General features: G+C 38.5%; 1 protein-coding gene across 1 annotated transcript in view; it reads right to left on the minus strand.

The window, feature by feature from the left end:
- Positions 1-652: 652 nt before the first annotated feature.
- Positions 653-23,034, minus strand: part of LOC123821125 (glyceraldehyde-3-phosphate dehydrogenase-like) — a 46,723-nt gene continuing 24,341 nt past the window's right edge. Inside the window, 2 exon segments of the mRNA XM_045842422.1 lie at positions 653-808; positions 810-1,322. Of these exon segments, the coding sequence (XP_045698378.1) occupies positions 653-808; positions 810-1,322 (669 nt within the window).

A 23,034-nucleotide genomic window follows, 5' to 3' on the forward strand; every position in this document is an offset into this window, starting at 1 on the left:
AGATGAATAATTTGTTTTAGAAAATGCTGATCTTGAGATGCTTTGTCATAGTATCTGCATGGAAAAGTGTAACAGAAAATCTAATATTTGTGTTGGAAGTGCAGAAGATAATGAAGAAAATATTTGCACCATTTTGTGACAGGTGCTTTACATACATTAGATATTATACTAGTCTGGTTGGGCTGTCAAACAGGATACCACAGACTTAAACAGAAAACATTAATTTTTCTCACAGTTCTGGAGGCCAGAAGCCCAAGACAGGGTAGTTTTCCATTTTTTCTCTGAGACTGGGCCAAGATTGTAGTGGCTTGTAAAGTGTACTGCTCTGCCTCCTAATTTGTCAGGAGAGCTCTCAGGCACAACTTTTAATTTGTAATTTTTATTTTTTGTGGGATATAGTGAACTTTATTGATGGTGCATGACAAGGTAGGGCTCCCTAAGCCCCTCCCCTCTTCAGGCTGTCTAGGATGGAAACTGGCAATCAGGAGATTCTCAGTGTGTTGGGGGATCGATTTGGGGCAAGAACTACCCAGCAGCTGAGGGCCCCTCTTCCTGTCCTTGGGGCTGGTGGTCCAGGGGGTTCTTCCTCCTTGGAGGCCAAGTAGACCATAAGGTCCACCACCCTGTTGCTATAGTCAAATTCATTGTCATATCAGGAAATGAGTTTCACAAACTGGTCATTGAAGTCAATGCCAGCCCCAGCATCAAAGGTAGAGGAGTAGGTGTCACTGTTAAAATCACAGGAGACAACCTGTTCCTCAGTATAGCCCAGGATGCCCTTGAGGAGGCCCTCTGATGCCTGCCTTACTTACTGCCTTCTTGATATCATCGTATTTGGCAGCTTTCTTCAGGAGGCAGATCAGATCCAAAACCCACACACTGGGGGTGGGGACACCAAAAGCCATGCCAGTGAGCTTCCCATTCAGCTCAGGGATGACCTTGCCCACAGCCTTGGCAGTGCCAGTAGAAGCAGAGCTAGTGTTCTGCGCTGCCCCTCGGCCATCCTGCCACAGCTTCCCAGAGGGGTGATCCATGGTCTTCTGGGTGGCAATGATGGCATGGACCTCGGTCATGAGTCCCTCCATGATGCCAAAATTGTCATGGATGACCTTGGCCAGGGCGGGGAGTGGGGGGGGGCATTGCCAGCACTTAGTGGTACAGGAGGCATTGCTGACAATTTTCATGGAGTTGTCATACTTGTCATGGTTCACACTCATCACAAATATGGGGGCATCTACAGAAGGGGCAGAGATGATGACCCTCTTGGCTCCTCCCTTCAAGTGAGCCCCAGCCTTCTCCATGGCAGTGAAATCACCAGTGGACTCCACAACATATTTAACACCAGCATCACCCCATTTGATGTTGGTGGGATCTCACTCCTAGAAGATAGAGATGGACTTTCCATTGATGACAAGCTTCCCATTCTCAGTCTTGACTGTGTCAGGCACAAATTTTTTAAAAATTAGGAAGTTGAGACAGGCTGATTTAAACAAAGCTTGTGAAATCAATATCTTTCTCAGATTCCAGCAAGACCCCCCACACCTGGCTATATCTTTATCTTTAAGGCAATCTAAATGGGTTACCTAGGATATGAGAAGCCTCTCTATTCAGTGTGATTAAAAGACTAAATATCAGAATTTGAACAGGTCAGTTAGAGGGGGCATTATGATGATTTGTGGGCAGCCATAGAAGTCAGGATTCAGTTAGAATATCAAAGTCTCTCTATATATTACAAATGTGAAGAGTTTTAATTTAGATGATTAGACTTATGTCTCTCTGTTATCCCCTGGTCCACCAATATGTGTTTAACATTTTATCTGTATTTTGTTAACTCTATTAAAATAATTGGTCTGCTATTTAGTATTTCCTGGATAGACCTTGACTCAAACAATAATAATGACAAACAAGCTATAAGAATCTATGGTGTCATACTTATCAGATTAGTATCATTCAAGAGTGTTAACCCTATTTAGTTATCATGGCTGTGGAGAATCAGCCAAATTTGCACATTGTTGATGGGAATTCAAAATGTCAGAACCCCTACAGAAGGTAATTTGGCAATATCTAGCAGATGTATATATGTAATTACCTTTGACCTAGAAATTATGTTTCTAGGTGTTGGTCCCAAAGACACAACACCAAAAATATGAACTAATATATACACAGGGCAGCACATTTTTTACAGGAAATACTTTTTTCTCACTGTAAGACATTTGTCTGTAATATAAACATATCATGTTGCTTGTTCAATGATGGGATTATTTTTCGTGACGTCCTCATGGCTTTTGCTTGAACTGTAGTTGGACTACACTTGTCATTTTCAGGGGTCCACTTTCTTGCTTTGTACAGGATCCAGAAACATGTTTTTAGTATGTGCCATTGAGAAGGTTAAGTGTTATCATCAGTGCATATCAGCAGACTGAATCTCTAGCCTCAATTGGAAACAGTCCAGCTCAATGAGGGTACTGCATGGACAAAGAGAATAAAAAATACTTGGTCACCCAAGTCTTCTTGTTCTGGACACTAGGCTTCTTACACTTCTTTGCATTACTTAGAACTGCCACTAGATGGTAGCAAAAGAAATATAATGGAAATATGCATGTCCTCTGTCTACATTCAACGTGCATCATCCTTGGAAAAGAAGTCTAGGGACTTCTGGCCAAGGTGGAGGTGTAGGTAGATATACTGTGCCTCCTTGCACAACCAAAAGAAGGACAACAACAAATTTAAAAGCAAAAAAAAAAAAAAAAACAACCAGAACCGCCAGAAAAGCAAATTGTATAGAAGTCCGACAACCAAGGAGTTAAAGAAGAAACATTCATCCAGACCAGTAGGAGGGGTGCAGACAGGCAGCTGGGGTGGAGAGGACACATGGCAAGGCAGTGGCTGGAGGATCCCTGTGGGTGAGGCAATGGCAAATGGATCAGGTGGTCCCATATTAGCATGTGGATAAGCCTGGAGGAACAACTGGGGAACAAGACAGACCACGCAACCCAGGGTTCCAGTGCAAGAAAATAAAGCCTCAAAACCTCAGACTGAAAATATCTGTGGGGGTTGCAGCAGCAGGAAAACCCCCCAGCCTCACAGGAGAGTTCATTGGAGAGACTCACAGCATCCTAGAATATACACAAACCCACCCACATGGGAATCAGCACCAGAAGAACCCAGTTTGCTTGTGGGTAGTGAAGGAAGTGACTGAAAGTTGGTAGAGAGCTGAGCAAGCAGCATTGTTCCCTCTTGGACCCCTCCCCCACATACAATGCCACAATGCAGTTACTTGGGTTGCCCTACCCTGGCAAATACCTAAAGCTATGTCCCTTACTATGGGACAGGTATGCTGAGACAAAAAAAAAAAAAAAGGCCCAAATGAAAGAACAGATCAAAACTCCAGAAATAATACAAAATACAACTAAGTGACAAAGAGATAGCCAACCTATCAGATGCAGGGTTCAAAACATTCATAATCAGGATGCTCACAAAAGTGTTTGAGTGTGGTCACAAAATAGAAGAAAAAGTGAAGGGTATTCCAAGTGAAATAAAGGAAAATGTGCAGGGAACCAACACTGAAGGGAAGGAAACTGGGACTCAAATCAATGGTTTGAAGCCAAAGGAAGAATTAAACATTAAACCAGAACAGAATGAAGAAACAAGAATTCAAAAAAAAAATGTGGAGGGGCTTAGGAACCTCCAGGATAACTTTAAACGTTCCAACATCCATATTATATGGGTGCCAGAAGGAGAAAAGGAAGAGCAAGAAATGGAAAACTTACTTAAACAAATAATGAAGGAAAACTTCCCTAATCTGTCAAAGGAAATAGACTTCCAGGAAGTCCAAGAAGCCCAGAGAGCCCCAAAGAAGTTGTACCCAAAGAGGAACACACCAAGGTACATCATAATTACATTACTCAAGATTAAAGGTAATGAAAGAATCTTAGCCCTGGCTGGCGTAGCTCAGTAGATTGAGCGCGGACTACGAACCAAAGCATCGCAGGTTCGATTCCCAGTCAGGGTACATGCCTGGGTTGCAGGCCATGACCCCCAGCAATTGCACATTGGTGTTTCTCTCTCTCTCTCTCTTTCTCTCTCCCTTCCCTCTCTAAAAATAAAATCTTAAAAAAAAAAGATAATGAATCTTAAAAGCAGCAAGAGAAAAAGAGACAGTACCTACAAAGGAGTTCCCATAAGACTATCAGCTGATTTCTCAAAAGAAACCTTACAGGCAAGAAGAAACTGGAAAGATGTATTCCAAGTCATGAAAGGCAAGGACCTACACCCAAGATTACTCCATCCAGCAAAGCTATCATGTAGAATGAAAGGGCAGATAAAGTGCTTCCCAGATAAGATCAAGTTGAAGGAGTTCATCATCACCAAGACCTTACTACATGAAATGTTAAAGGGACTTATCTAAGAAAAGAAGATAAAAAATGTTAGTAGTAAAATAACAAACAACAACTGGACTTAAAAAATAAAAACTAAGCAAACAGAACAGGAACAGAATCACAGAAATGAAGATTACATGGTGGGTTATCAGCAGGGAGAGGGATGGAGGAATTGGGGGAAAAGGTACAGGGAATTAGAAGCATAATTGGCAGGTACAAAATAGATAGGGGAAGGTTAAGAATAGTATAGGAAATATAGAAGCCAAAGAACTTATATGTATGACCCACAGACATAAACTAAGGGGGTGGGGAATAGGAGTGGGAGGGGGTGTGCAGAGTTGGGGGGGAAAGGGTGAAATTGGAACAACTGTAATAGCATAATCAATGAAATATATTTTAAAAAATAATTACAAATAGGTAGTTACTGAGTAGTCATGGGGATGTAAATTACAGAATAGGAAATGGAGTAGCCAAAGAATTTATAAGCATTACCCATGGACATGAACAATGGTGGGGGGATTGCCTGAGGGAGTGGGAGGGCTGGGTGGAGGGGGAGAAAGGGGGAAAAATCAGGGCAACTGTAATAGCATAGTCAATAAAATAAAATTAGAAAAATATAAAAGATACGCAAGGAAAATATTTTGAGGACGTTCTTTACAGTCAGATGGGATTCAGTAAAATGTCTTTGAAGACACAAGCAGAATTTTTTGAAATTGAGCACATTTAGTTAAATTACCTGAATGTTGTTTTTATTTCCACTGTAACTTAGATCTTAAATAACTTACAAGGCACAGGAGGATAAATAAGTCTTTTTTCTGAATGTATAAGAAAGGAAAGGAAATCATCTAGAATTTTTGCTAAAACAATTGTAGCTATTTTCTCTACTCCCTCTATAGCCATGCCTTGAAAGATTTATCTATACTACCTCCCCTCAGTCCATTCCCATCAAGCTTTCATCCACCCCTCTTTTCAGAAGCACTCTTTCCAAGAATTCTCCTTGAACATCTGTGTAGAACAGTGTGGGATGGACCATTAAGAGTAAGGGTCACAGGTAGGGATAGAAGAAGCAGTTGTAGAGACTAATGCTAGAGTGTTACATTTGTAAAAGCAGTTTGCTTCCCATAGTTTGAACTTTATATCATGTGCATGCATTATATTTATAATTAATATAAATTAAAGGCCAGTTATGTTCTTTAGAAAGATAGGGATTGAGAACCACCTGCAAAACAGGAGATGGGATTCCAGAGTAACTATTGGTACTTTATCACCTTTGCCTGGGTTGGGGGGGCGGGCAGGGGGAAATTAGGACAACTGTAATAACATAATCAATGAAATATATTTTAAAAATATAACTTCAGTAGATGAGTAGTCCTCAGAAGCATTGCATTTCATAAACTTGCCATCTCATCTGGTACTTACTCCTCTAATTCCTTTCTAGCTGTTTTTCTTTTCCCCACTTCCAAAAGGCTAAATTATATCACAGAGTCTATGTACAGGAATATCTTTATGTTCAGTGGTTGGCTGCATCTAGGGAGAGATTTTGAATCTAAGAGATAGTGTGATATAAGAGAAAGATCTGTGAGTTGGAATGATTAGTTCTGATTTCCAAATCCATTTCTGCTGCAGAATAGCCATGTGTGCTTAGGCAAATCATTTTTCCTCTCTGGCCCTAAGTATTCTCATCTATCAAATTAAGACAAATTTGGCTATTAAGTTAGTTGTTTCATTACAATCTGATGGCTGCAAGCTGCTAAGACCAACTTTAGCTAATGAAAAAAACATTAAAAAAATATGGGTAAAGAGTTGAACTAGCTGGGAAGGATGTGAGCCAAGGCAGCCTCAGGAATATCAAGGTCATGGGTAAATTTTTAGGGGGCTGCTATTGGAAGTTCACAGCTCTAGCTACCATCTACCCAGTAGCTGTGATGAATTCCTATGTTTAATGTGTGTGTTTTGCAAGGGGAAGGAATAATACTATTTTCAACAATTAAAGAAGGAAGGGAGAAAGAATGAGGACAGGGAGGGAGGGAGGATAAAAGTGGGGACTAGTTACACAAGAAACTAATAAATAATTATATTCTTGAAATTTATAAATTAGCTCTGGAGATAATTCCCAAATTAGCAATCTAACTATATTTTTATAAAGTTTTTTTAAGATTTTATTTATTTATTTTTAGAGAGGGAAGGGAGGGAGAAAGAGAGAGCGAGAGAAACATCAATGTGCGGTTGCTAGGGGCCATGGCCTGCAACCCAGGCATGTGCCCTGACTGGGAATTGAACCTGCGATGCTTTGGTTCACAGCCCTTGCTCAATCCGCTGAGCCACACCAGCCAGGGCCAACCTAACTATATTTTAAGTAATTGTAACATTTCAATGAACCCATAACTTTCTGACATGACTACTTTGAAAGAAACAATAATTCATTTGAGTGTATATGTCTTTGTATTATGCTTGTATCCATTCTTACAAAAATATAATTAAATCTTTATATTTACTAAATCAAGTCTTCTAAGGACTTTCAATAAATAAATTATATCTTCCAAAAGTAATAAAACTAAACTTATTTCAGAAGAATGGTGGCATGAGAGGTTCCTCTGGTCTTTCCTGTCAAAGTTATGACAAATTGAACAGCTATAATTCCACAAGGATTCCCTGTTCAGCACATAATCACAGCTGATAGAGCCACACATTGAAATCACTGAAGGTAGGCAAGCATGGGGAGGGAAGGGAAAACAGCAGAGATGGATGCCATGGAAATAGCCAGGAGCTGACTGCAGGTCTCTGGAGAGGGGAGCAATACCTGCACTCCCTGCAGCCCAGAGGAGCAGAGATACAGTGAGCATTCCTGCCTCAGTGGTTGCTTTGTGCTGGGGCTGAATGCTATAATAAGGATGTTAGAAATGCAGGAGAAATAGAGGTGGGAGGAACCAGATGATCTGATCCAAGTGCCTTAATTTGATGCTGCACTTACAGCAGGCTAAGTCTAGACCAACTGAAGCCCCAGGAGTTGGGTGGGGAGGCAGGAATAGGGTTTTTAAAAGAAAAAGTGCAGAGTTTGATAGGGGAGGAGTTAATCTCTTGTTTTTCTCAGTGTGTTTCAGGATGTGAGTTGGGACAATGGGTTAGGTAAAGGACTGGGCTGTTCCCAGGTACAAGACGTTCTGACCACCAGTCATTGTGGCTGGTGCCAGATGTCCATTGTGCACTGTGGGAGTTTCAATTAAGCTGTGGACTATCAATTAAGTTGGGATAACTGAGTCATGAGCAGTCCAGTGGGTTAGAAAACTGGCCTGACTGAGTTATGAGCAGTCTGGCAGGTTGGGAAACTGGCCTGACCCTTTCAAGGAGCAAAGATGGAGCACAGAGGTGCATCCTTGGTTGTCTGATGGCTGCCATTGCCTGGTAGAAAAACAAAGCCACCAAGCATGGCTGCCTCCCTCACTCTTCCAGAAGTAGCAGCAGACCCTGGAAGAGGAAGAGGCCATAGCAGAGAGTGCCAGGCTATAAAGCATATTATTGGCAGCCCTAAGAACTGGAGAGGCAGAAGCATTTTTTTCCAGAGTGACAGATGCATTTTACTTTTAGCGGCAGGGATGGAGTTATAGAGATGAGGCAGCTGAGGTCTGGTAGTTACCATTCATTACTGGGAGAAGAACAAACTCACAAATGCACTAGCCAGCCTCTCCCAACTCACCCCATGCCCACCAATTTCAGCTGAGCCTAGTGGTGGCACCACAGGCACCTCCTGCAGTGCAGTGCTGCTGGCAGTGGCTAGTTTTTAGTGCTGGAATTTCACAGGCTCTGACACCACTGCCCACCATATAACCCCACTAGGGTTCCACTTGTAGACCAAGGCAACCTGGTCAGAAAGAAGATGCCTACCTGCCCAGAGAAATCAGGGCATTTTCTCCTACCCAGCAGAGATCTGAGAAGCCAGAGCAGTGCAAGAGAAACTAAAAAAACTTGTGCTTTAGTGGCACCTACTGAAAAATAAAAGAAAGACAACTTACTACATAGAAAAGTACCATTCAAAAAAAAAAAAGGCAGATTGCATTCACATTGATGCCTAGGCAGAGAAATAACCCATCAGATACTTCAAAAATGAATAGCCAAGGTAATGAGGCAACTCAGAAAGAAAAATTACCAAAAAAATTTCAGAAAAAAAACCTTAAAGACATGGAAATAAGTGATATAAATGACAGAGAGATCGAGATGGCAGTTTTGAAAAAAACAGATATGATAAATTACTAATAAGCAGTTTAATTAACTTTACCATTGATTTTACCAAAAAAGTACTTTATCAAAAAGACTGAAGCTTTAAAAATAACCAAATACAAATTGTGAAAATGAAGAACTTAACAAAAGAGATGAAGAATGAACTAATAAGCTTAGGAAAAAGAGCTGACCAGGTAGAGGAAAGAATTGGTGATATTAATGATAGAAAGCTAGAGATGATGCACATGGAAGGAGAGAGAAACTTGAGAGTAATTAAAAATCAAAGAACTCTACAAGAACTATTTGACTCCATCAGAAAAAGTAATATAAGAATAATGGGCATTCTAGACATAAAAGAGAAAGGGAAGTAGACAGAGAGCCTATTCAAAGAAATACTGATGAGAACTTACCAAACCTATAGAAAGAACTGGATCCTCAAATCTAAGAAGCAAACAGAACATCTAATTACCTCAATCTGAAATAGGCCTTCTCCAATGAACATTATATTAAAATTCAAAAATTAATGACATAGAAAAAATTCTCAAGGAATCCAAGAAAAAGATAATAATCTATAAAGGAAATTCCATTAGCTTATTATCAGATTTGTAAGCAGAAACTCTACAAGGTAGGAGAGAGTAGAATTAAATATTCAAACTATTAAAAGAGGGAAATTACCAGCCAAGAATTATATATACAGCAAAGTTATCTTTTAGCTATTAAGGAAAAATAAAAACTTTTTAGGACATACAAAAGCTGAAGAAATTTACCACCAGAAGACTTTCACTGAAGAAAATACTCAAGAGTGTTATTCTACCTGAAACAAAAAGACAGAAGAATACAAAACTATGAGTAAGATAACTAACAAACAGACAGAAGCAAGAAATTACAACCCTTTTTGAGGATATGGTATTATCTACTTAAATATAACAAAGTTTAAAGGAAGTAATAACATTTAAAAGAGAGAAGAAGAAGGCAATAATGCAATTGGGAAATAAACGTACACCATATATTGGAATCATTTATGACAAAAAAGAAAGAACAAAAGGGAATGAGGTAAAGGTCTGAATTTCAAAGGGTAATAAAGATGAGATGAAGTCAGGTGAAAAAGAGCTGCTGTATACATGAAACTTTCATTTGTATAAACCTAACCACACACACGCACACGCACAAAAATTAGAACTGAAACACATAACTTAAAAAAAAGGAAATAAAGGAAAAATTATACAACACCACTAAACTAAAACAAGAGACAGAAACAAGCAAAAAGAAACAATGGAGACACAGAGCTACAGGAATACAAAAGATAAAATGGCCATAGGAAAACCTCATACATTGATAATCACCCTAAATATAAATGGACTGAACTCACTAATAAAAAGGCACAGAGTAGCAGATTGAGTCAAAAAACAAAACTGAACCATATGCTGCCTTCAGGAGACACATCTCAGCTACAAAGACAAATACAGATTCAAAGTGAAAGGGTGGAAATGAATTCTCCAAGCAAATGGCATCCAGACAAAAGTGGGCATAGCTTTACTTATATTTGACAAAATAGATTTCAAGATAAAAAATGTAACAAGAGACAAAGATGGATATTTAATAACGATAAGGGATACAACATCAAGAAGACACAGCACTGATCAATATATACATACCCAGTTGGAAAACACAAAAATATATAAAGCAAACACAAAACTAAAGGGAGAAACTGAAAAAAACACAGTTCTATTAGGGGACCTAAGTACCTCATTGACTGCTATAGCTACATAGTCCAAACACAAAATAAATAAGAAAATCTCAACCTTAAATGACACAATAGACCAAACAGACATAATCAACATTTACAGAGCCTTTCACCCCAGAACAGCAGCATATGCATTCTTCTCTAGTGCATATGAAACATTCTCAAGAATGGACCATATGTTGTAACATAAAACTGTCCTCAACAAATTTAAGATTAAGCATGTTCTCTGCCCACAATGCTTTGAAATTTGAGGTTAACTTCAAAAAGAAAGTGGGCAAAACCACAGATAGCTGGAGTAATAATGTGATACTGAAGAATGACTGGATCAAAGAAGAAATAAAAGAAGAAATCAAAAGATTCATAGAGAGCCCTGGCCAATGTGGCTCAGCTGGTTGGAGCATTGTAAGTGAAAGGTTATGGGTTTGATTCTTGGTCAGGGCACATATCTGGGTTGTGGATTCTGTCCCTGGTCCAGGCATTTAAGATCCCTGGTCCAGACTTATACAGGAGGCAACCAATTGAACCTTTCTCTCTAGGATCGATGTTTCTCTCTCCCCTTTCCTTTCTTCCTTCCTCTCTCTTTAAAAAAGCAATGAAAAAAATGTCTTTGGGAGAAGATTAAATTTTTTTAAAGATTCGTAGGAAAAAATTAAAATAACAATAATATATATCAAAACTTTTGGGATGCTGCAGTAGCTGTAGTAAGAAAGAAGTTTATATCAGTACAGGCCTATCTCAAGAAACGAGAAAAGTCACAAATAAACAACCTAATATTACATCTTAAAGAACTAGAAAAAGAAGACCAAACACAGTCCAAAATTAGCAGAAAAAAGGGAAATAATAAAAAATTAGAGCAGAATTGAAATGAATACAGAACAAAAAGGCAATACAAAAACTTAATGCAACAAAAGCTGGTTCTTTGAAAAGCAAAAAGGAAACTGTCTAGAAAAAAAGAGAAAAGACTCAAATAAAATCAGAAATGAAATAAGAAAAATTATAACATACCACAGAAATACAAAGGATCATACAATAATATTATGAAAGGTTATAGGCCACCAAATTTGATAATGTAGAAGAAACAAGTTCTTAGAAATGTATAACCTTCCTAAACTGAATCACAAAGAACTACAAAGTCTAAATAGACTCATTAACTGTAAGAAAAATAAAACATGTATCAAAAACTTCCCCCAAAGTAAAAGTATAGGAATAGACAGTTTCACTAGTGAATTCTACCAAACAAAGAAGATTTAATGCCTGCCCTTCTCAAACTCTTTCAAAAACTAGAGGAGGCAATTATTCCTAACTCATTTCATGAGGCCAATAGTACCCTGATACCAAAACCAAGCAAGAATAACAAAAAATAAATGAATAAATAAAAGTGCAGACCAATACCTCTGATGATTCAAGATTCAAAAATCCTGAACAAAAACTAACAAATCAAATGCAACAGTACATTAAAAAGATAATACATCATGATCAAGTGGGGTTATTCCAGGGACACAATAATAGTTCAATATATGTACATCAATCAATGTGATATATTAAAAAGTAAAGAATAAAATTATATAATCATATTAATAGATTCAGAAAAAGCATTTCACTAGACACAATATCCATTTATAATTGAAATGCTCAATAAAATGGGTATAGAAGGAAAATACCTGAATATAATAAATGCCATATATGAAAAACTCTCTTCTAATACCATACTCAATGCTGAAAAACTGAAAGCCTTTCCTTTAAATCAGAACAAGATAAGGATGTCCACCACAGTTACCAATGATGTTCAACAAAGTACTGAAAGTCCTAGCCAGAGCAATCAGGTAAAAGAAAAATATAAATGGCATTGAAACTGGGAACAGAGAAGTAAAATCATCACTTTTTTTAGCTGTGCAGAAGCTTTTTATTTTGATGAGGTCCCATTTGTTTATTCTTTCCTTTATGTCCCTTGCTCTAGGGGACATACCAGTAAAAAAGTTTCTGTGTGAAATATCTGAGATTTTCCTACCTACGTTCTCCTCTAGGACTTTAATGGTGTCACAGTTTATATTTAAGTCTTTTATCCACCTTGAATTTATTTTTGTATAAGGTGTAAGTTGGTGCTCGAGTTTCATTTTTTTGCACGTAGCTGTCCAGCTCTCCCAACACCATTTGTTGAAGAGGCTATTTTTACTCCATTTTTTTGTTGCTGCCCCCTTTGTCAAATATTAATTGACTGTAGAGACTTGGGCTTATTTCTGGGCTCTCTGTTCTGTTCCATTGTTCCATGCGCCTGTTTTTATGCCAGTACCAGGCTGTTTTGATTACAGTGGCCTTGTAGTATAGTTTAGTGTCAGGTATTGTGATCCCTCCTACTTTACTCTTCTTTCTCAAAATTGCAGCAGCTATTCAGGGTTGTTTATGATTCCATATAAATTTTTGAAGTTTTTGTTCTATGTCTGTGAAATAAGCCATTAGTACTTTAATAGGTATTGCACTAAATGTGTACATTGCTTTGGGTAGTATGGGCATTTTGATGATATTAATTCTTCCAATCCATGAACATGGTATATGTTTCCATTTGTTTGTGTTCCTTGATTTCTTTCCTCAGTGCTATGTAGTTTTCTGAATACAGGTCTTTTACCTCTTTGGTTAGGTTTATTCCTAGGTATTTTATTTTTCTTTTTGCTATTTCAAATGGGACTTTTTTCTTGATTTCTGCTTCTGCTGTTTCATTGTTGGTATACAAAAATGCCTTTGATTTCTGGATATTGACTTTGTATCCCGCTGTTTTGCCAAATACCTTTATTAAGTCAAGCAGTTTTTTGGTGGAGTCTATAGGATTTTCTAGGTACACTATCATGTCATCTGCAAACAGTGACAGTTTTGTTTCCTCCTTTCTGATTTGGATGCCTATTATTTCTTTTCCTTGTCTGATCACTGTGGCTAAAACTTCCAGTACTATACTGAATAGAAGTGGTGAAAGTGGACAGCCTTGTCTTGTTCCTGATCTTAGTGGAAGAGATTTTAATTTTTTCCCATTGAGTATGATGTTGGCTGTAGGTCTCTCATATATGGCCTTTATTATGTTGAGGAATGCTCCCTCTATTCCCACTTTGCAGAGTGTTTTTATCATAAAGGGGTGCGGTACCTTATCAAATGCTTTTTCTGCATCTATTGATTGATATGATCCTGTGATTTTTGTCTTTCTTTTGTTTATGTGATGTATTACATTTACTGATTTGCAAATATTGTACCATCCTTGCATCCCTCAAATGAATCCCACTTGGTCATGGTGTATGATCTTTTCAATGTATTGTTGGATGTGGTTCACCAGTATTTTGTTGAGGACTTTAGTGTCAATGTTCATCAGTGATATTGGCCTGAAGTTTTCTTTCTTTGTTGTGTCTTTATCTGGTTTTGGAATTAGGATGATGTTGGCCTCATAAAAAGAGTTTGGTAGTCTTCCATCTTTTGGGATTTTATGGAATAGTCTGTGAAGGATAGGGGTTAGCTCTTCCTTAAATGCTTTGTAGAATTCTCCTGTGAAACCATCTGGTCCAGGGCTTTTGTGTGTTGGGAGTTTTTTTATTACTGCTTCAATTTCTTTTGCTGTTATTGGTCTGTTCAGGCTTTCTGCTTCTTTTTCATTGAGTTTTGGAAGATTCCATTTTTCTAGAAATTTGTTCATTTCACCTAGGTTTTCAAATTTCTTGGCATACAGTTCTTCATAGTAATTTCGTATAACCCTTTGTATTCCTGTGGTATCTGGTGTAATCTCTCCTCTTTCATTTGTGATTGTGTTTATTTGGGTCTTCTCTCTTTTTTTCTTGATGAGTCTGCCTAAAGGCTTGTTGATTTTGTTTATCTTTTCAAAGAACCAGCTCTTGGATTCATTGATCCTTAGAATTGTGCTTTTAGTCTCTATGTCATGCAATTCTTCTCTGATCTTGGTTATTTTCTTCCTTCTACTTGCTCTGGGCTGTCTTTGTTGTTGTTCCTCGAGTTCTTGTAGATGTAGAGTTAGGTTGTTTGTTTGAAATATTTCTGTCTTTTTTAGGTATGCCTGTATTGCTATGAACTTCCCTCTCAGGACTGCCTTCACTGTGTCCCATAAGTTCTGGGTTTTTGTGAATTCATTTTCATTTGTTTCCAGAAACCTTTTGATTTCTTCCCTGATTTCATTCTTGACCCATTCATTGTTTAATAGCATGCTATTGAACCTCCATGATTTTGAGTGTTTTGGGTTTTTTTCTTGGGGTTGGTTTCTAGCTTTCAGTCCCTTGTGATCCGAGAAAATGCTTGGTATGATTTCAATTTTCTTGAAATTGTTGAGGCTTATTTTGTGTCCTATCATGTGGTCTATCTTTGAAAATGTTCTGTGTACATTTGAAAAAAGATGTGTATTTAGCTTTTTTGGGATGGAGGGCTCTATATATATCAATTAAGTCCATTTCATCTAGGATATTGTTCAATGCCTCAATATTTTTGTTGATATTTTGTTTGGAAGATCAGTTCTGTTTTTGACAGTGGGGTGTTAAAATCCCCCACTATAATTGTGTTGCTGTCAATATCTTCCTTGAAGTCCTCTAAGATATTCTTTATGTATTTGGGTGCTCCTATGTTGGGTGCATATATATTTATAATATTTATGTCTTCTTGGTGTATTCTCCCATTGAGTATTATGAAATGACCTTCTGGGTCTCTCTTTATGGCCCTTTTTTGGAAGTCTATTTTGTCTGATATGAGACTTGCTATGCTGGCTTTTTTTTCCTGTCCATTTTCTTGGAAAATTTGTTTCCAACCCTTCATTTTCAGCCTGTGCAGGTCTTTTATCCTGAGGTGAGTCTCTTGTAGGCAGCATATGTGTGGGTCATGTTTTCTCATCTGTTCAGCTCTTCTGTCTTTTGATTGGAGCATTTAATCCATTTATGTTTAAGGTTATTATTGATAGGTACTTATTCATTGCCATTTATGTACATGTGTTCCTCTCTCTCTGTCTCTCTTTTCCTTCCTCTCCTTAAAGCAGTTCCTTTAGCATCTCTTGCAGAGCTGGTTTGGTGGAGGTGTATTCTTTTAGACTTCTTTTGTCTGGGAAGCTTCTTATTTGGCCTTCTATCTTGATTGAGAGCCTTGCTGGGTAAAGTACCCTTGGTTGCAGACCTCTGGTTCTCATTGCTTGGAATATTTCTTGCCATTCTCTCCTGGCTTGGAGTGTTTCAATTGAGAAGTCAGCTGTTAGCCTTATTGGGGCTCCCTTGTATGTTACTTCCTGTTTCTCCCTTGCTGCCTTTAATATTCTCTCTTTGTCTTGAAATTTTGCCATTTTAATTATGATGTGTTCTGAGGTGGACCTCTTTGGGTTCCTATTGATTGAAACTCTCTGTGTTTCCTGGATTTGTGTGACTTTTTCTCTCATCAAATTAGGGAAGTTTTCCATCATTACTTTTTCAAATAGGTTTTCTATCCCTTGCTCTTCTTCTTTGCCTTCTGGTACCCCTATTATATGGATATTATATTTCATATTGTCCTGCATTTCTCTGAATCCCTCTTCATTCTTTCTGAGCCTCCTTTTCTTTTCTTGCTCTTTCTGGATGTTTTTTTTCTACTTTGTCCTCCTTTGTCCTCCAACTCACTGATCCAGTCTTCTGCTACATCGATCCTGCCTTTCATTGCTTCTTCCTTGTTCTTCAGTTCAGAAATTGTGTTCTTCATTTCCTCTTGGCCCTTGTTGATAGTTTCTATTACCTTTTTCATGTTGATATAGTTTACAGTGAGATCATTGTAGCTTCCTTGTAGTTTCTGATATCTCATTGTGAGCTCATTGAGCTTCCTGATAATCATTGTTTTGAACTCAATATCTGATAGTTGAGTTGCCTCTATTTTATTTAGCATTTGTTCTGAGGCTTCCTCCTTTCTCTTCATTTGGGGATTGTTTCTTTGTCTTCTCATTGTTGGTGAGACTCTTGTTAGCCTTTGTTTCTTAAATTGTTCTGTTCTTGTTCCCTGTGATTATGGTGTAAACTTCTGTAGTAGAATACCTGTGAGATTCAGTGGTACAGTCTCCTTCGTGTATCCTGGTGTTCACAGCTTCCCCCTACTCTTTTTTGTGATCAGCTGGAGGAGTAAGGCAAAATAGTTTAAGACAGCAAGACAGTATTCTATGATATTTACAGTAGCAGCCATTAGAGACGAAATGGGAGATCCTTTAGCGTCATATAGTGTTAACCATGACCTTCCACCCCAGTAGCCACATTTTAGAAAGGATGGAAAGAAGATAAGACTCTTATTGTGGGGTAAAGGATTCTTAGTTGGATCTAGAAAGCTGTGAGTCTGTGGGAGGTCAGATTCTGATGTAGGGTGAGAATAAAGATTAGTAAATAGGAGTAGTGTGTAAAAGAATAGAGACAACCCCAACAGTAAGAGTTCAGGAAATTACGAAGTGGGCTGAGATCAGGTAGGGGTGTCGAGTAGTATTTACAATTATATGAACTAGGTCTTGTTTACAGTAATATTAAAGCAACATTCATGTGGCAGAATCTATGAGATCCAGATAACAAGAATAAGGAGTATAGAACCTTGAGTGGTGTATTAATGGAACATACATGAAGGACAGTAAATTATCAACACACTGTGATTGAGATAACAGGGGAAACCTATCTAATGACAGTATAACCAGCCAAGGAAAGATTATACAGAAAGAAAAGAATGCCAAAATACTATTAAAATAAAAAATATCAGAAAAGTGAGAAAAAGATAATACAAATTTGCAGTGACTTGCAGGCTCAAAAAATAAGGGGGGGAAGCAGAAGATGGAATGCAGGAGAGATAAATTTGGAGTGGAAGGAATAATACTAGGCTGAAAGGAAGAGAAACATAAAGAATTGATAGATATAGAAATAAGAATTAAAAAAATAAAAAGTCACTTAAAAAACAAGATAAAATCAAATAACAGCAGCCAAAAACAAACAAACAAACAACAACAAACCAACCAACCAACAAACAAAAAACCTCTTGTTGGTTTCTAACTGGCCAAACTAGTTTTTCTGATCTTGCAGGCTTCAGCAGAAAAATGCCTGAGGGACATTTGGAATGCTTTTCACTCTTCCCAGTCAGAACTCAGTCAGTCTCTCAAGTATTGTCCTCAGGGCTAGCAGCCAGCTCTCCCCAGAGTTGATCTGATGCCTTCCTGCAGAACCCTGGGTGTGGGTATGGGAGATCCTTTAGCGTCATATAGTGTTAGTGTATAGTGTATAGTGTATACACTATACACTAGTGTATAGTATATAGTGTTAGGGTATAGTATAGGGTAGTGTATAGTGTATAGTGTTAGCGTCACTGCAAGCTCCCAAGCACGCTCTCCAGAGCTCACTGCCATGGCCTCCAGGGCTCTGGGGCCTCTCAGAGTGCCTGCATCTTTTCTGGGTTCATGGTGCTAGCTCCGGGGATCACAAGGGGTCGTCCCCTTTCCCCAAATTTCACCATGGCGGGCTCTATGTTCTCAGGAAGCACCCACATCTTTTCCAGGTTCACAGTGCAAGCTCCAGGGATCGTGGGGGCTTGCACCCTTTCCCCAATTTCCCCACTGTGGGTTCCAGGAACCTGGGAATCACCACATCCTTTCCAGGTTCACAGCGTGGGAGTCGGGAATCCCGAAGGGGCATGCAATCCCCAGAGGTCACCACCACAGGCTCCAGAAACCCAAGAACACTCGTGCCCTTTCCTTGTTCAGGGCTGTGGGGTCTGGGTTTTCCACAGAACCATACTCTCACTGGGTTGGGATTGCGGGTGCACAGCCAGGCTGCCTTTGCTCAATCCTTGTCCGGGGAGGGAGCAGTGACTCTGCTCTTCCGGTGCCCCAAGGCAGACCTGGGAGCACAGGGCCTGGGGGCTGCAACCTCCCTGGTCCCTGCTCTGATCCCTGGGCCCTTATTATCCCAAAGCAGTCTCCTTACCGTCTGGTTTTTCAATGTCCGCTATAATTTTTGATGTCCTGTTTTCATAAATGTTGTGATATCCTAGGCTCCTTGCTCTGTTCCTCCACAGATCCACAAGTTTCTCTCCCCTACATAGAGGAAGGGGATTACGCTCCCTCCAACAAAGCTGCCATCTTCCAAGCCAGTATTCCTTCTTCAGTGCTCTTCCTTCCCTTATTCATATTCAAGTCTCTGAGTTAAATTATTTTATTTCTGTCTAAAGAAACTTTTAACATTTTTTCTATTTTTAATTGTACACTTTTTTACTATTTTATTTTACTTTCAATGTTATTTTATATTGGTTTCAGGTGTACAACATAGCAGTTAGACAATCATAAACTTTACAAAACGTTCCCCATGACATTTTCAGTATCCAACTGGCACCATAAACAGTTATCATAATGTTATTGACTGTATTCCATGTGCTGTACTTTACATTTCCATAACTGTTTTGTAACTAAAAATTTGTAATTCTTAATCCCTTCACCTCTTTCACAAAGTCCTCTCAAACCCCTCCCCTCTGGCAACCAGTAATCTGCTTTCTCTGTCCATTAGTCTGTTTCAATTTTGGTTTTTTTTTTATTTTGTTGTTCAGATTCCACATATAAGTGAAATCATACAGTATTTGTCTTTCCATAACTTAATTATTCTTATAAGAATAATATCCTCCATATCCATCTATGCTACCACAAATGGTAGGATTTCATTCTATTTTATGGTTCAGTAATATTTTAATATATATGTGTGCAACCAGTTTTTTACCCACTTGTCTATTGATGGACAGTTGTATTGTTTCCATTTGTTGACTATTATAAATAATGATGGAATAAAATAGGGGAGCATATATACTTTAGAATTAGTGTTTTAGGTTTCTTCACATAAATACTAAGAAGTAGGATCACTAGGAGACAAAACAGTCCCATTTTTAGTTATTTGATGAAACTCCATACTGTTTTCCATAGTGCCTGTACCAATCTGCATTCCTACCAACAGTTCACAAGGAGTTTGTTGTCATTTTGCTGTTTATGTTTTTTATTTTCTTCTTTTTTTTATGTAAGTGTCCCTTTAACATTTCATATAGTAAAGGTTTGGTGATGATGAACTTCTTTAACTTGACCTTATCTGGGAAATGCTTTATCTGCCCTTCCATTTTAACTGATAGTTTTGCTGGATAGAGTAATCTTGGATGTAGGTCTTGCCTATCATGAATCTGAATACTTCTTTCCATTTTCTTCTTGCCTGTAAGGTTTCTTTTGAGAAATCAGCTGATAGTCTTATGGAACTCCTTTGTAGGTAACTATCTCCTTTACTCTTGCTGATTTTAAAATTCTCTCCTTATATTTAATCTTGGATAATGCAATTATGATGTGCCTTGGTGTGTACTTCCTTGGGTCCAATGTGGGGGAGGGGGCTCCACCCACAGAACCCCTCCAGCCACCACAGATGAGGATAAGTCTACCAAGACATGATCTGCTTGGGGAGGAAAGGTGGGCCTTTTTCTCAGTGGGCTTTTATTGGGTTCATTTTGCACAGGAATAAAGGTAAATCTCATTAATCATTGTCAGGCAGTAAGGATCAAACTATAGAAAGCATACAAAGAACTATGAGGGGTTATTCTGAGTCAGGATCTGTTAGCTAAAGGGCTACAAAACTTTGGGAAACAAACTCACCTCCTGCTCAGACCCTTATCATTTAATTGAGAACATTCTTAGCAAAGCAGGTTTCACAAGATTTTATGTATTCTTTCTTAGGCCTGATCACCCCAGGGAACCCGTCCTTTCCAGCACAGGGCTGCACAACCCCCTCTGTCATTGTTTCAGGCTTAAGTCAGGCAGTGGAAGTAAAGCATCTAAGAGATTCGGAGACTTCTAGAAGACAGTATGAGGACTCAGGCTTTGTCAAAGCTGAGAGGCGAGGGTCCATCACCCCCTTTCTCCATAGCCCCCCAAGTCCTTACCTGGGGCCTCCCCATGATCATGCCTGTCTTAAGTTGTTCTCCCCTTGGGGAATCTTACCCATTATTGGCTAACTGATCAAGCATTGGGGACCAGGCAGGGTGAAGTAAAAGGATCAGAAGCAGCACTCCTGCCAGGGAGATAAGCTTTGTCTCCTTAGTGGCTTATGGTCTGAAGGTCCCTCACTCAGCCTTAGCCATGGGGGGTTATAGCTCCTGGAACCAGGCAGGGAGGTTCCCAACATCTTGGCCAGATGTCCTCATCATGGATTTAATTTGCATGTCTCTGATAATTAGTGACAGTGAATGTCTTGTTATGTGTCTATTGGCCACCATTATGTCCTGTCTGGAGAAGTGCCTATTGAGGTCCTTTGCCCATGTCTTAACTTTTTTTGTTTTTTTTTTCTTTTTGGTGATGAGTAGTATGAATTCTTTATATATTTTGGATATCAACCCCTTATTTGGTGTATCGGGTTGGCCAAGATATTTGTTCATTTTTTTTTCTGTAAGGTGGCTCTAGTAGTACTTAGTTGTCTGTAACTTCATTCAAAAAATTTTTGTTAGATTGCATTCTGACAGCCATCATGTCAGCATGCATTAAAAAAAATGAAATTAGCTAATTTTTGTGTAGGCATTTTAATATTGAAGATGGAAGAAAATAAGCAACATTTTTGGCATATTATGCTTTATATTTCAAGAAAGATAAAAATACAAGTGAAACACATGCAACATTAAGATCTGTGCAATGTACAGAGAAGTTGCTGTGACTGATCAAACATGTCAAAAGTGGTTGCAAAGTTTCATGCTGGAGATTTCTTTCTGGACAATGCTCCATGGTTGGGTAAATAGTTGAAGTTGATAGTGATCAAATTGAGACGTTATTTGAGAATAATCAATGTTATACCATGTGGGAGATAGCCTACATACTCAAAATATCCAAATCAAGCATTGAAAATCATTTCAATGATTTTCACCAGCATAATTATGTTAATCACTTTGATGTTTGGGTTCTACATAAGTTAAGTAAAAAACAACCTTGTTGACCATATTTCTGCATGTGATTCTCTACTTAAATGTAATGAAACTGTTCCATTTTTAAAGCAAATTGTGACAGGTGACAAAAAGTGGATACTTTACAATAATGTGGAATGGAAGAGATCATGGGGCATATAAAATGGACCAGCACTGAACACACTAAAGGCTGGGCTTCATCCAAAGAAGGTAATGTTGAGTATATAGTGGGATTAGTAGGGAGTCCTTTCTTATGAACTCCTTCCAGAAAACCGAATGATTAACTCCATGAAGTACTGTTCCCAATTATACCAACTGAAAGCTGCACTCCATGATAAGCATTTGGCATCAGTCAGAAAATGCATAATCTTCCATCAGGTAATGCAAGACTGCACATTTCTTTAATGACCAGGCAAAAACTGTTACATCTTGGTCAGGAAATTCTGATTCATCTGCCATATTCACCAGACATTGAACCTTTGGATTTCCATTTATTTCAGTCTTATAACATTCTCTTAATGGAAAAATTTTCAGTTCCCTGGAAGACTGCAAAAGGCACCTGGAACAGTTCTTTGCTGAAAAAGATAAAAAGTTTTGGGAAGATGGAATTATGAAGTAGCCTAAAAGATGGCAGAAGATAGTGTAACAAAATGGTGAATACATTGTTTGATAAAGTTATTAGTGAAAATGAAAAACATGTATTTTTTTTTACTTAAAAACTGAACAAACATTGGCCAACCCAGTGTCATTGGAAATTATGTTCTTCCACTTAGTATGTTGTCTTTTAATTTTGTTGATTATTTGTTTTGCTGTGCAAAAGCTTTTTATTTTGATTTATTTTAGTTGAGATCCACAAGAGAGACTCATAGATGGAGAACAGTTTACACTTAGTGGGGGAGGGGAATTTAGGTATTAGAGGGATAGAGCAAAAAAGAAAAATGACTCATGGACATGGACACCAGGGCAATGTTTGCTGTGGGGAGAAAGTATAAAGGGACTAAGTGGTAATGGAAAACTATAATAAAAATAACTTAATTTTTTAATTGTTCACTTAGTTATTCCCATTTTTCCCCCTTGCTTTCCCCTACCCTGCTCACCGCCCCTCTGCCACATTCAATTCTCCCCACCATATTCTTGTCCATGGGTCCTTTATACATGTACCTTGACTTGACACTTTCCCTTCAATCCCGTCATGCCCCTACTCCCTCCATTCTGATCACTGACAGTTTGTTCCTTATTCCATGTCTCTAGTTCAATTTTGCTCACTTGTTTGTTTTGTTGATTAGTTTATACTTATAGGTGAGATCATATGGTGTTTGTCTTTCACCACCTGGCTTACTTCACTTAGCATAATGCTCTCCAGTTTTATCCATGCTGTTGCAAAGGGTAGAAGCTCCGACTTTCTTTCTGCTGCATAGTATTCCACTGGGTAAATGTATGACAGTTTTTTGACTCACACATTTACTGATGGGTATTTAGGTTGCTTCCAACACTTGGCTATTGTAAATTGTGCTACTGTGAACATTGGGGTGCATAGGTTCTTTTGAATTGTTGTTTCAGGATTCTTAGGCTATAATCCTAGCAGTGGAATTGGTGGGTCAAACGACAGTTCCATTTTTAGTTTTCTGAGCATATTCCATACTGTTCTCCACAGTGGCTACACCAGTCTGTATTCCCACCAACAGTGCACTAGGGTTCCCTTCGCTTGACATCCTCTCTAACACTTGTTGTTTGTTGATTTGTGTATGATGGCCATTCTGGCAGGTGTGAAGTGAT

Source organism: Phyllostomus hastatus, unplaced genomic scaffold (genome assembly GCF_019186645.2).
Source record: "Phyllostomus hastatus isolate PE091 unplaced genomic scaffold, TTU_PhHast_1.1 phas_contig_38, whole genome shotgun sequence".
In the NCBI taxonomy this organism is placed as follows: Eukaryota; Metazoa; Chordata; class Mammalia; order Chiroptera; family Phyllostomidae; genus Phyllostomus; species Phyllostomus hastatus.